Genomic DNA, 15,827 nt, shown 5'->3' with positions numbered 1-15,827 from the left:
TCTTATTATATATCTAAACTGTCATAATACTTTATAAACTAATTTAATATTAAATAATTGAGCCACAGATTGAATTTGGAATGTAAAATTTTTTTTTTTTATAATAATTATGTTACTTTCTATCATTTTTTAACAAATTTTCTATTCTAGATTTTAACGTACATGTATTTCAGAAGAGTAATAAAATTAAAACGGTTTTTTCAAAATATAGTAATAACATCACTGCGCCTAAAGTATTTTTATTGCGAATTTGGTCTGAATTGTCTATTCTTTTCCGAGGAAGAGAAAGGAATTTTTTTCAGTTTGCCGAGTAGTCATTGAAATGTTGGCCTCGCTTTGAAGCACTCTTTTTTACAAAAACAAACTCGAGTACACATATTGCTTTAGTCGCAGCTATTATTCAATTACTTTTCCTTGCAGATAAAAAAATTGCCATAATTATGCATGAAACTTCATGTACGCGTAATTAACGTACCATTCGAAACATCGCCTTCATGCATGCAAATGCAACTGCAATGTCAGAAACAAAGCCCGGCAAACTTTGCTGCTTTTTTTACGATCAAATACGATTCTAAAAATTTACCGCTTTACTTTATTTATTTTTTTCTTCTTTTACAGTTTTTTTTTTCTTATTTTACAATATTGATCACTTTTTCGGGAGAAAATAATTCTTATCCCAACACAGTAGACACTTGGTTGACGTTTTTGCAAAATAGATTATGTATAATTGCTAAAAGAAATATGTATTCAAAACGCGATTCTGTATGCTTAATATATCTGTTATAAGAATATGTTTTGGATTGTATTGCGAGATTTATGCTTACAAAATACATATTCCAAAATTAATCAACATGTAATTTAATATTAATCGGGGATTTTGCCAGCTGGATACTAATGAAATCATTATTAACTAAGCTATACTACGCATGTGATGAAAGAGTCTCTGATAATGTATCAGTGGTTATGGTTATATCGGGACCCGTTATTAATATTCGTTATTAATAATAATTTAGTCCGTAACTCCCTCACTGCCGCGTATGGGGGAGATATTAATTATGGTATTGATAGATTATTAAACCATCTCGATGAAAATTTATTGGAAAAACTCAATTGAATGGAAGTTCTTATTATATAATATTGAAAAGAGTAGAGAATAATGATTATGTTCAGAGCACGAAAGAATTTAACAGAAGGTATTCTAGGAAATTCAAGATGTGTTGTTTCCCTCCAAGAAGTTTGATTTTAATCACGATTATTTAATTACAACAATATGATATAACATTACATTAAGATTTTCAATAAAAGAAACTTTTGACATACATCGATTCTGATGGTCGCGATTTTTCCGGAAATTTTCTACGACCGCGTTTCGAACTATTGCATCGTGAATCACAGCCTGCAGTTAATAATATGTACGTCGACAAATATTTTTCTCCAATATATTTTCTTTGTACCCATTCGTTTTGCGTTGAGTTTACCTCCGGCAACGCGTGCTCCGGATCGAATTCTTGAATTTGCAATACACATTCAAACGATAAGTTTCCCCTCTCTTCTCTCCTCCAAGCTGTCGAAACTTACTCTTATGTTTGAACTCTCCTTCTACCGAGTATTCTAGAGTAAATATAGAATTGCGCTGCGGTATTAATCGCAGGGATTCAGGCATCATTTCGCAAACATATCTCAAGTTGATTGGGATCGATAGCGATAAGATTTTTTTTATGTCGTATATAGATGTTAATAATTGAGCGAATAGAATGTCACGCATGAAGAATTAATATATGATGAAAAAAAAAAAAATTAACCGCACTCTTCTCGAAATCACCACACATACTTTGTTTCTTTATATCACGTAGGTGTAAATAGCGTGTGGAATTATAGTGTCGAAGATTGAATGGATGAATAATAATTTTATTACCGAGTGATAGGAGCTCATTCTTTTCATTGTATTAAATATTAAATCGACCGATACGGCGATACGACGTCGGTAATAATCCAGTTAATCTTCTCAAGCTTGACAAGCTCCACCTGATATCGTTACGCATATCGTGTCATTAAGTTTATATATACGGAGTTGGCGCGTAATTCGCGCTTAACAACTTGAGCGATCGTGTCGCACGAAAGTCGGGCGACAATTAAGTAAAGTGAAACCGAAAATGCAATTAACGTGTTTATACGATGTGCAATATTTATATCAACATAATTTTAATTTACGATATTAGCTTCCTTCATTAGATTATAGTTTACCATGTAATTTGATAATTACACAAATGTTGTACAGTTTTATATCTACACAACGTCTCTGTTTGCACTTTCCCAAAATCATAATTGTTTGATTGATATCTGCAGTATATTTCATCAATAATACCAAACAATTTGCAGGGTGAAAATTGATTGAACTAGTTTATATGTAACCGAAGCGTTTTATTGATTGACGTCATCGTCACAGTTTCGAACTAGCATTGACCACGATTTATAGGACTTCGTATTACCAACAATCCATTTACTTCCATCGTCGGAGCAAGTTTATGGATCTTAGTTTCACTAATTATTTGGATGTCTCTCTTGTTAGTAGGATTAGATCTTTGCAAATGGGGGCGCGCAATCGATTCGACTGAGATCGCCACGATTTCGCGTGGAGAAAGAGAGAGGTACGTGCGATTAAATGTACAAGCTGACCGAAAGCGTTGGCTTATCCTGACTGAACATCGTATCGTCCGGAGGAATTTGATGAGCATAAAGGGGTGAAAGGTTCATCAATAAGAATCTCTTCCATACCATCCCGTTTACCCTCGAATCCGTCTCGAGCGTTTCTCCCCCTAAAAGCAATGAAAATGTAGAGATTCTCCCCGTTGTGATATTCCATCAATATATTAACAGACCCTTCCCCGTCGGCGTCGAAACTGTGATATTAAAAGCGAAACTTGCCTTGCGATCTGTCGATCTTACGGAATTCCTATTGATGTGTTCTTTACGACGAACAGTCGCGTGTTAGCTGCAAGTTAAGGCTTTCTTACCTTAGTTTTGAAAGTTTAAGGCGATTCGATGAATTCAATTATTCGATTCCGTTCAATTTCGAAACTCGATCGTATTTCTCGCGCGAGCGATTCTTAAATCTGTCAATTTAATTATTATGAACGTACGATCATCTGTTATGCAGCCAAAATTTGTCCCTGTATGATATGTAAATTCGTTCGCGTATTATTCATCCGAGATTGCGGCGCACAACGAAAATACATCGAGAGCTCCGATTAATTATTCGCAAAACTTTAATTCGGTTTAAGACGACGCTCCGACGATTAGCGCGTTTACGTTTCGCACGCGTTGATCGAATAATCTATCGAGGACCGCGAGATTGATTTCTCGTTAAACTTTAATCCGATCGCGATCGCAGATTTGATAATACAACTCGTGTTTAAATTCATCTCGCTCGATTCGTGCATCATTTATCACTTTGCCGCATATCGAAGAAACGCAGAAGAGAAGTCCGTAGTACGTATTCGCGTGTCGCGATAAAATCAGTCTTTTCGAGATTTGATTGTAGCTTTGATGCGATATGGAACGCAAAATACTGCCTACGCAAATCATCATGTCGCGTGCTCATCAATTCGACCGATTAATCATCTTTTATGAATTTATTTCCTTTTTAACATTATTTTATTATTGCTTATTTCTCTTTCTCTCTTCTTTTTTATGAAGCGAAAAATTAATAATATCCCGGCTCTCTCATTACTGATTGGATATTTAATATCATTATTGATAATCGTCCTAGTTGCAAGAAATTTATCGGATACATTGGCGGCGTTAAATATACATCCATCGCCGGACTCATTGGCAAAAATCCAGAAATCCGATGTCAGAAGCACAGTTTGTTTTTTCATCGTTAATTATTTGGTTATACACTATGTAAGATTAAAGGCCGTGGTACAAAGAACTTTAATATAATTTATTGAAGAATCACATATAACACATTAAACAAAATATTTAGACGCCTTGCGAAGAGAGAGAGAGAGAGAGAGAGAGAGAAGCGCGATTAGAAATATCTTTTACGAAATGTTACATGTTGTTAGTAGTAGAACTAAAAATTGAAGCATCGAAGGGAACGCTTGGTCTGCCGATAATAACACGTTTCAGTCGGCGATCGAGCGTGTCGAATCGATGAAAGAAAGGAAATAACGAGCAAACTCTTTGCCGAAAGTAAAGGAGAGAGAGAGGATGGCTACGGTAATCGGAAGGGAGAAACGAGCGAGATTGCAGGTTGTCGATAAAAGAGGGTCGGATCTCTCTTTAGGGGAGTCAGGGCGCGCGATGTCGGACCCGGGCTTCGCGGGTGGACGGAGAGACGTAATGCATATTGACGTTTTGCCGATAATTCCCGCGGCGTCGCGGCGCTGAGCGTCGAGCGAGAAAACCCCCGATTTGCACAAGAGAGCGTTTTATATGCGAGATCTGTGGACGGGACTCCGCGACTCTGGGATAAGGGTGGGAAAATGGGGGGAACGAGAAATGTTCCAGATAAAACGAACACTTTGCGTCTCAATTGAAGACTTTGCCAAAAGATTGGACGAACTCTTTCCGCGATTCTTACGCTTCGCTTGTCATTTTAAGCAGAATGATGAAACGGACTTTTGTTGAGAATTTCGAGAAATGATTTAGAAAAGTTCATTATTTAAGAAATATATATTATTTATATTCTGCTGACATAATAAATTGTAAAAATTTGTTTTCATGCATTTCTATTCTATTCTTTTGCTCTTCTCTCTCTTTTCTTCCTTCTTGTTATATTCAAAATTTTTTAAACATTTAATCAATTTTATAAATAAAATCTTAAAAACTGATCGCAAAATTGATATTTTCATAAATCACTCGCTAATATTGGCGATGTAAATTGCTTCAAAAACCAATCGCAACTTTGAGAATTTTTATTACGCGCGAATAATACTTTATATGCATGTCCGATCGTGCATCTCTACGTGCGACATATCACAAACTTCTATTTTTGTATACACATGTTTGTTTAACACACACAAAAATTTAACAAAATATATCCGACAGGCGTATTCATAAACACCGATGGATCGCAAGCGACCGCGTTGATCGCCATCATCACGCTTGCTTGTTTTCACGTGTCGGTGCGCGAGCGCGATTTCATCTGCAATACATCGAGTTGACAAATTTTTTCTCTAACCACTTTGACGTTCGACGCGACCGTAGAAAATTTCTAACGCTCTTGCTCTTGCGGGCGTTATTATTATTTGTTTTATTTTTTTTTTTTTTTTTGCTTTAACCCGACCGATAGAATTACCGTTCGCTTGTCGCAATTGTCGAAAACGCAAGAGCGATTTTTGCGCTTCTGTCCGGTGTGCAAATTATTCTCCGAATGCAACTTCATATCGTGTAATCAAGCCGAAAACGGATTACCACATCTATTTCAGGTTGAAAATATCCAATATTATCGATCGTTTTTGTTAAAAAAAAAAAAATTGCACCACTTCACGTGTCCGGGATGCTCAGATAAAAATATACACAATATTAGAGAATTATTGTACATTATTTTATGTGTATATATATTATGAGATTTTATATATAAATTATTTATTTTGTTTTATTGATTTAATTTGTTCGAACTTTTCAAATATCTTTGGCCATCAAATAATACAAGATAATTGGCCTCAAAATTGATTCTGAAAAGTTTATTATTAAAAATTAATGCGGTAATGGCGCGTATAAAATATACCCATAAAAAAATAAAATTAAATAAACGACGAGAAAGAATATTTGGCCGGTATATTGGGAAAAGCGGATTTGACACATGACAGAAAAAGAAATTAAAAATACCATTGACCATTTTTACTAAACGCGGAGCAGTTCGCGTTCGATCCCGTGTTTCCGAAAATCATCGGACCGTATTTATCCGGTCGACTCCTCAATCGTTTCGCCAAAACAATCCTTTCATCCGTACAGCCCTCGGCGTATGAAATTCGATCGAATTAATTATCTGCGATATGGTTGCGGCGGCTGTCATTCGCTATATATTCGCATGCGCTTTTTCACGATGGGCTCGCAGCCGGTTAATTCCGCGAGTTTATCACAGAGAGAAAGAGAGAAAGAGAGAGTGTGAGAGATTGCAGGAAACCGGGAGAGGCGGAAGGGTGCGATGCAGAAAAAAAAGAGGGACAAGTGTCCCATCGAAATCGATACCGTGGCTGGTATTCATCGGAGTCGAATCCGCACGATGATTGGCGACCCGAGGTTTACGAGGTGCAATCGGCTGCTGCTGCTGCATGTTGCTGAGGGGCAGAAGGGCTTTTCTGTGAGAAATGAACGCGTGATGGACGAGGGGAACGATCATTTGTACAACTCTATATGATAGCAAGTGGTAGTTGCTCGCAGCGGGTCCGCCTTAAGGCGAAAATAACTAATTATTGGCGTTAATTAATATTGAGAATGCTGACGCTTATATATGTTCGCGTGATTGAATTTGAGCCGATCTAAGCCAGTCCATTGACCCTTTTGTCTTTCTTTTTATTATCTTTTGTTCTCTCTGATAGCCAATTAATCGGATAAATCGAAGATTTTTTTCTCGCGATATTCCTCTGTCAATCTTGTCGAAAATTTGCCTTAACAATATCAATAATAATGAATAATACCATGAGCGAATGAGGTTTCTTTGATACAATTCTTCTTCCTCACGTTTACGATGGACGCGTTCTTTTTAGATCGCCGGGAAAATGATTTTAGTTCTCACGCCTGAAGCTCAATTCGGGCGCTAATTAATATATACGATGACGAGAAAAAGCGAATCGATCGCTGATTCCGACGGTTTAAATTATGCACATTGAAATAAATTTTTGACTAGTCGCTTTCATGAATTTTCAATCGCCGCATATTAAATCGGTGAAATAAAAATAAAAATCCTTGCTTTTCATATTTTATATTCGCTGCGTATTCAAAGCTAAATGTGATTCCGCGTTCTTGTCGATTCATTCCTCTATATTATGTATTAGATTGTGCATACCATAAAATATTGCCATTATACATATAAGATATAAAATCCATAAATAATTATAATACGATTATAATTATAATTATAATTACAACACAATGTGCAGCTGGAAGAAACTGCAAAAATATGTATGAGTAATAATTGATAGTTCATTCTTTGCGAATAACAAAAGATTCTCGGTAAAAGGATCTTACTTATAAACTTTTTACAAGGAATGATTCGATGATTACGTGAGTTTGTCAAAGAATCCGCGATTAAAGTTTGATGTCGAAGCATCCAAAACGGTGGAAGCAGGCCGACATTATAAAGAATTCGTCGTCAGAATCTACGTAGGGATGCACAAAGGCTCGACAACCAAGGTACGCGGATGCATCCTATTGTCGAGCGAAAGGGACGAAGATCGGCGATGATGGTGGTGAGAGGGAGAAGAGGACGGACTCTCTTCCTTTCTGCATCACCCTCGAATGCACTCGGGTGCATCTGTCGCGGGCTCGAGCGCTTATCTCGGAGCTCCGTAGACTCCCGGAGCTCTCGGATGGCTTTTCCAAAGAAAGGAGTCCGGGTTTTCCTCCCGGGGGCGCGGGTCGGAGGGCGCGGGATTGAAAACGGGGCGACGGAGCGAAATAGTGGTCGGGGTAGGATGTCGAGGAGAGAAGGGTTGCGGAGAGGGAGGGGGAGGGGAGAGGAGAGGAGGATGGGGGGGCTACTTGGATTTCTAATAGAGATGCGACTACCGCCGCCGCCTGTTGCGTCGTCGTGGCACGTGCCACCGAATCTAAATGCGCTTGCACCATTAAACGATGATGCTCATATCAGTATAATTCACTCGAGAATATTACGACATCGAAATGATGTAATTTGTAATTCGTGTAAGCCATGGAAAATTTTTTTGTTGAAGTCTTGCTCCCAAAAAATGTTTTCACATCAAAATTGATGAATGCAACTAATATTAATTATGTTAATTTTCTTACAACATATTTCAAAAGCATATAAATATGATTGAATAAAATATTTTAGATCAAAAAATGCAGTTGTCGAAAAATATATACGTTGTTTGAATATATATTATTTATTAGTTTCTCTCGTAATAATAATCTGCTGATGCATTTCGACTTAATTATGTCGATTTATTTACAAAATAAAAACAGACATTTTGCTTTCTTCTTATTAGTTTAACACAAATCCGAATACATTTTACGAAACTTCCAACAGAACTTGTGAAATCTAACACTAACGCATCTCCCCTATCTTCATTTGCATGAAATAGAATTTTCAAACTATCGACTTTAAAGTTCACTTTTGTTTAAAATCAAATAAGGGCAACTTTGATATAAAATAGGCTACAAATTTTATCAATCAGTCTAATTGTAAATAAAGATTTTTGTATTTTTGTATATGTATTCGTTATTTACTTTTTTTATATTTATTTTAATTAAAAATTTTGTATTAAAGTAAATACAATATGTATACTAGAAGATATGTGCAATTGTTATTTTTTATTAATCAATTTATTTCATTATTAGTATACGAAAGTATTTAGAGAGTCAGATTGAAAAATGAATTTTTATTTTACAAAATATTGCATCTTTTTTGTTTCACAATATGTCAAAATTATGAATCACATATAACATTGATTTTCTTACTTTATTTTAATATTTTTATTTGCAAAATAATTAATTTATGTTAAAATGTAACAATTTTATTTAAAACAACGAAGGTGAACTTAGGTAAGCAACGCTAAAAAAATGTAATTGTAAATTAAAAATTTTTAATTTTTAAAAGTTTGCCGCCTTAAGATAGCTTTCTCTACATAGTTCATTCTAATGAACTAAACAATAAAAATAGCACATTAAATCTGAATATATTTCAGATACTTTGAATAATGAAATAAATTTATTGGAAAGCTATAATCAACACACTGATTATTCTTTTCTTTTACTTGATAGAATAATTAATACTAGTTCATATTTATATAGTCAAAAATTATTGCTATTCAAGAATTATGAATATAGAATCATAAATACAGGTAGACGCCTAAACTATAAATATTACAGAGCAAATATATTCGGGATTTTATAAAATATCATATTGTATCAGACTTACGATCTGTTTCGTTTAATGTTCTCTTTCAATCAGCCAATGTAGCACCTTTTACGTGGTTAAAAATTCACTAAATACGATACAAATATATCTGACGATTCACGTCTTGTTTACTATTACTAACGCGCGCGAAGTTTGCGGCGACAGCGGCGCGCGTCGCTGCGAGCCGAAGTTCGCCGAGTCGCGGCGGAACTAGCCGAGCGTCAATGTGACATCGACCGGATGGCAACATGTTGTTCCGTAGACACGTTCGCGCGCGGCGGACGCGTCGCGTCGCGTCGGCTATGACAGCGCAACGTTCGCTTATGTTTCGGTTTATTAACAAGAATCTCGCGGTCGGGAATGCGGAAATAGCTGACATGAGTTGTGACATCGGGGTCGGCGTCGTCGGTCAGCTGATGCCGCGTACATCGTTCGACGTTTATCGCGAGTCTCACCTGCTGGCGCTCGGAGGATCCATAGACATGCGCAATAGCCTCAAGCACGAAATGTGGGGAGAGAGAGGCTCTCATCTGAGAATGTGCGTCGACTTCCTCGGCGTAAGTTTATCTTTTCACTCTTTTTCTTGTATTTTACAGGCGAATTATTTTTTTCGTTACATTCCGAGAGATTGTTATTCTATCACCGGTCATGTTTATATTTTTGGCGCGACCCGCCCGGAACATCGGTTCTCGGCGCCGAGAACGACATCGGCGATACGATATATGACAGACACGTGAAATTGATATTTGAATTTTATGTCATGTCGAGATGATTTTCAACAGTCTATTTGTTTGCCGTTTCGAGATATTTGGCGTTTGGCATTATTTATGAGTTCGTTCAACATTTATCGAAACTTTTGAATGTTGGAAACATTAAACGTGAAGTTTGTCCTTCTTCGCTAATTGCGCTTCACGTTACGTCACGCGGATCGTGTTTTTCAATAGTAGCTTTTTGCATTTTATCTTGAATACTCTGACGCAAGAGATATAAACTATATTTATTTAAACAAGGAAGTAGTCGATACGCACAATAACATTGTTTCTCACTCAAAATAACACGAGATCCGCGTATGATAGAGAAATATTCCGCGATAGTTTGCTCGCAATATATATCGAGATATATGCGTATCTAACATTTTTATAATGGAAATCATATTACGCGTTTGGAAAACAATAAATGTAAAAAGGATGAAAGTAGAAAAACATTTGATTGTTCGGTCTCGGAAGGTTACCTCGAATTTCAGATCGTCGTCGATCATGCTCTCGGTCCCTCCCCCTCTTATAAATTACGATCGATTGAGGTCGAAGGTTTAGAGGGTATGCGACTACTGCGTAACATTTATCTTCGCGCAAAAGCAAGAAGGACCCGCGTGGCTCGTGCTCCCCCCCTCCTCTCTCTCTCGATTTTCTCTCATTTTGGGAAATGCCTCGAGGGCGAGCAAATGAGGCGAATGCATCCGGCCGCCTGTTATGGGATCTAAATCACATATTTTCCCTGCCTGCCCTTTTATCCTACATCATTTGATCGCTTTCTTATTTCGAATATCTGCAATGTGTTACTTGATGATTAATGTCGCGTTGAAATGTACTTTAGGGGTGATATAAAGCTTCGATCAAGTCGTTATTTACGTATATTTCTTTGAATCGTGGAACTTTTATCACGATTTGTTTCGCGAAGTGAAGTGTCGTATATCTCTAGTTTTACTTTCAAACAGGTGCTCGATATACCGGGTTTCATATTTTTAGCGTCTTTAGATTGCTTTATCGAGGACGATTTATATTATATGCACGAGTATATGCACGAATAAATGAGACTTAATATGCCGTTTATCTTATGTGCTCTGGATAGAGGACATAAGATAAACGACATATTAAGTCTCATTTATTAGTGTGCGAATTATTAATACAATAACACATGGCGCCACATAAACATAAACAGTATGTAAGTAGTGCGATGTATAGCTGTATTTATAACCTTGAAGTCAAGGTGCGCAAAGTTTAGTATACTTGTGCGAGCGATTGATCTTATATGCAACTGTATTACGTGCATAGGTTGCATTATATTTATGGAAGTTCAGAGTAAAGTTTAGTAAAGTTCTCGAGATTATGTGCGTTCCTTGCAATATAAACACACAATGAATCAGCGTTGCTGCGATATTTTTAACCGAATATTTCTATTATTTCGAATATTTATTGTTGGCTCATATTTGTATTATCGAATACAATATACAATATAATATATATTTTTTTATTTGATTGCAACTGTTACGAGGAGATGTATTTATTTATTTATTTTTTAGTCGATTTTATAAAACATTTTAAAGTTAAATTTTAAAATTAACTTTACAATGTTTTAAGTTATAAAACATTTTTAAGTTAATATAATAAAATATTTACAATTTTTTATAAAAAATTGTAATTTATAGAAAAATATATAATTATTTTATATCGTTGAAAACACTCGCATTACGAGAATCCATTTAGTAATCTGAGATTTCATTATACACATTCACAAATGTAATAACATCATGATATATTCATCCATTCCATTTTCTCTACATTGTATGTATCATTAATTCCTGTGTAATATTTTTGTGAATATTATCTTTTTCAGACAAAAGAGTAATATTTGTTACGTATTTCATGAAATAATTTAGTTTATTCTTTGGAAGAAGTTTTTGTTTTCCATAAATATTAAGATATTTTCCCGTCCCGTAATTATCATATTATTTGTGGATTTGATGAATCGTTATGTCATCATGGAAAAATTGATGGCAAATGTCAAGGGATACGAATTAATGATACTCGCGAGAAATCGAAGCATCCATTCGACGTTTTCCGTAAACGACCATGCTTAAGGATCGTCATGACTGCGTAATAGGTAGCATCCGTTACAAGCAAGTTGCTGTCATTTACAGATATTTTTAAGCCGTCGCTTAACAGCGGCAGCGCCATAAATGTTATCGGCCTGTTAACTTCACTTTCACACGCTTACCTTTCGATGTTTATAGAACACGCAGGGACGAGAATTACGATCACGTGTTTATCGTTCGCGTAAGACTTCCCACCGGCACTTTACGTCAGATAATACTGTGTTACAGATGTAAATGCGTGTGATACGCTATGGCGAATCTTCGAATTACAGCAACGCCTTTTGGTTTTACGATATCTTGGATATGCGTATAAATTTTATTATGAGTCACGTACAGAATATTGAAATAATTATGGATTACGGCGTCATAATTTTGTTTAAAAGATATACCTATTTATTTCGTTTTTATATTTTGCTGAGAAATGGATTTATCATTTAAATAAGACAAGAAAATATTACTACTGCTAATATTATTTTAAAAAATTACTTTTTTAATAAAATATTAATAGGACATTTTCAAATTATTTTATATGAAAGACATTTAAATTAATTAAATTAATTAGTATTTTTTCTTCCGCTTTTCTTTCGTCAAAATCTCTATTACAAATTTTTATAAATACATCCATAATGATACGTGGGAAATAAATGACCTCGTGTCAGACAAGAAATCACGCTATCGCGACCATGCACCGGCGCATTTGCCAATAAATCAGATCATAGGATCATGTTCAACTTTGGCGTCGTTGTGACGCACGAGGTTCGCGTGGCCTATTTCCTAAGAGCGATTTTCCGCGAATTGCCTCTATTATGTCCAATTATCGGCTACGGTGAAGAAGGTTGATCGACGAGACTTGTCCGAGACTGAGGATGCACTTCGAGGAGAAAAGCGAAGAGCAATCCTCGAGATTTATCGGTCAATATAAAGTAAAAATTTTTTTTTTTTTAATATTCGGTATTTGAATGTATACGGACACAAACTTAGCAACTGGTTGCTCAGGCTTCGCTCTAAAGTAATGTTCTCGATCGTAACCGAGCGAGTAAGAAAGGATTGAAGGATTGAGAGCTTGTGCCGAAGTTCCATTCTATACACGTTTAAAATGGAGAAACCGGAAACACGCTGTCTGGACTCGAAGCGAGGTGAGACGGTGGTGGTTCTCGACGGTGAATGAACGGCCACTCGAAGCGAATCTTGTTAGCGCGGCGCGTTCCTTCGCGCGCGGCGAAAAAACACCGAGCAATTAAGATCCTTCTTCCGGGATCGACATTCACTCGTGTCATACTCTTTCCGGACCCTTCCGTGGTATTCTTCGCGATGTCGGTGAAGTGTCTTGTTTCACGTTTAGGATCGATTCCTCTGACATTAGCGCTCTCACTTTAGTTTGCCGTTTCTCTGTTACATCATTTGTAATTCCTATGTTATAACCGAGAATATATGAACGTAGAAAATAAAAACATTTAAAATTCTGCTATATTCGAGTTTCGATTTTTTTTTTTTGAAAATTTTGGGGAAAAAATCAAGAAAATTAGAAAATTTATTTTTGAATCGACAATCACAATTTATTTGATTAATTTTTTTTTAATATTATTATACATTTTATATATTATTTTTTATTTGTTATACCTAAGATCTATAAGATACTAATCAACGATAATTTATACATAAAGTATAAGATGAAAATTGTATAAGATGTGGTGAAAATTTCATATAATCCCTTCCTTTCTATTTGTTTAAAGGGAAAGTCGTGCGAAATTTTGTCGCGACTTTGACCTGTTGAGCTAGAAATGCTTTATCGCCTCGTCATGGAATCCATCTTATTACGGCGTACGACACGCCAACTCGTTTGTAATCCGATTTCATTGTTGTAGCCGTCGTCGTTGTCGTCGTCGTTATCGCCGTTGCGACAGTTCGTACAAGCGAGATTAAAGCGACGACGTGGACGCCGCATCATGCCGAGAAAATTGAGGTGGACATAAAGGGACGTCGGCGAGAGTTGATTTTTAATTCATTCATGGAGAATCATCCGAGCCTTCCTCTTATACTTTGAGTTAATTAATGTCGGCCGTTTTCTGGCATTTGTGAAAGAGGAGATAAATTATGTTTAACTCTCACTTGATGCTCCCGTTTTGTGTTCAAACAAATGCATTTTATATACTCTCAAAATTACCGCATATTTATTTAAATTACATTAATAATACTAATAAATGCATTAGATAATTCCTGTAATACGTCTCAGAAAAATAATATTTTCGTCGTTTCTATTTTTTACATTTTTACTACATTTATTATATAATATTATTCTGCATATGTATTTTGAAAATTGATTTGATTCTCATTTATCATACATACATTTTGTCGTTGTCTATTTCCAGTTTATATTTTCCACAATGTTGTAAATTTATTTACGCGATTAATTAATTAACCGATTAATTAAATCATTTGTCCGCCAATAATTAATAATCCGCGCAGCATTTTTAATTATCCATTTCTCTTGTACTCCTTCCTCGTCGCGTTATATCGATTGACACGTTCAAATAAAAATATCTATTCTTTCGAACTCCGTGGGATGTTAAGGAGGCAAGGAGGGATTAAGGATGGGGCTCTGAAATATCCATCTTCCTTAACCCGGTAAGAAGCGCGTTTTCCGATCAGTTAAGCTCGACTAAACCTCAGCGACGTTCCTAAGAGAGTCACGGATCGACGATAGTCGAAGGGAAAAAACGAGGAAAACCTCAACGACGAAGCCGACACAGAGATGGGTTTTGGTAGTTCTTTTCGGAAGTGAGGAAGGGGAGGAAGCATCGAGCTCTCGACTGAGTTCGACTAGATAGAGACGTGATTGAAAACTCCGCCCCCGGCGGCACGAGAGCTTCGATTTAAGTGTATACACGCGCATACACAAGAATTGAGGATATATATATATATATATATATATATATATATATATATGTATATCCTCAGATATATATACATATAAGGCGCGCGCTTTTTTCGACTTCGTCCCGTATGGAATAATGTAAGCGGCCGAGAATTCAATAAAATCTCTCTCCTTTTCTCGCGAAAACGATTGATTGAAAGTTTTGCCACTTGTCTTTTTCTACTAAAATTTACTTGTTATGAATTAATATTAGAGATAGACAAAAATATTTAAAATAAAGTAGAAGAATATCTAGGTAAAAATTATTTTTCTCCTCTTGCTTTACTCTTTAGAAACGATTAATGCAATAATATATATTAAGGTTAATATAATAATTTTTATTTGTGTATGTGTATAGATTTTATATAATTATATATTATATAATTCTATACATTTTATAATTCTATATCTGAAATATTTATGATAGTTAATTTTACAAATCAAAAAAAAAAAAATAATTTGAACATTGTTTTCGCGTTAGAGAGATGTCACGAGTAATCAATTAAAATGATTTTTCTCATATACATGCGTAAAATATTTAAAAGAATATTATTATGACGAATTTGTACTCTTGTTTTATATTTATTTTTTTATTCGGGCTTATGAGTCTCTTAAATCCGTTCACATTTTATAAAATAATTATTGTCGTTGTTTTTGTAAATTAGCATAAGTATTAAATAAACATTGATTACTTTTAAAATAAATGTAAAATTGATACTTTTTTCTAATTATTTTCTTTTCTATAGAAATGATTAAATTGAGCCATATTTGAGTTTGCTGAGTTAGATTCAGAAACTGGCAGAAACAAGATTAGTTTCTTAGATATTACACGATTCGAACATTTTTTCTTATTTATGAGACTATTTGTATCTTTTTCCTCCTTTTTTCTTCTATGGCCTATATATTTATGACAAGACATTAAGTTCTCAGCTCACTTTATTCGATGACTCACGAGG

At 35.4% G+C, this 15,827-nt stretch overlaps 1 protein-coding gene across 25 annotated transcripts in view; it reads left to right on the top strand.

Moving 5' to 3' along the window:
* LOC126852195 (polypyrimidine tract-binding protein 1) overlaps positions 1 to 15,827 on the top strand; it is a 351,818-nt gene that overhangs the window by 251,389 nt on the left and 84,602 nt on the right. The window contains exon 1 of one of the 25 annotated variants that reach the window (XM_050596725.1): positions 9,366 to 9,642. The exons of the other annotated variants lie outside the window; for them this stretch is intronic. Coding sequence (XP_050452682.1) covers positions 9,388 to 9,642 — 255 coding nt within the window. The 5' untranslated portion in view covers positions 9,366 to 9,387. Of the gene's footprint in view, positions 1 to 9,365; positions 9,643 to 15,827 lie in introns of those variants that run through there. 25 annotated transcript variants of the gene reach the window in all.

This window comes from Cataglyphis hispanica, chromosome 10, assembly GCF_021464435.1.
Source record: "Cataglyphis hispanica isolate Lineage 1 chromosome 10, ULB_Chis1_1.0, whole genome shotgun sequence".
NCBI classification, from domain to species: Eukaryota; Metazoa; Arthropoda; class Insecta; order Hymenoptera; family Formicidae; genus Cataglyphis; species Cataglyphis hispanica.
The sequence above is the reverse complement of the archived record's forward strand: the minus strand, read 5'-3'. Positions and strand labels throughout refer to the sequence as shown.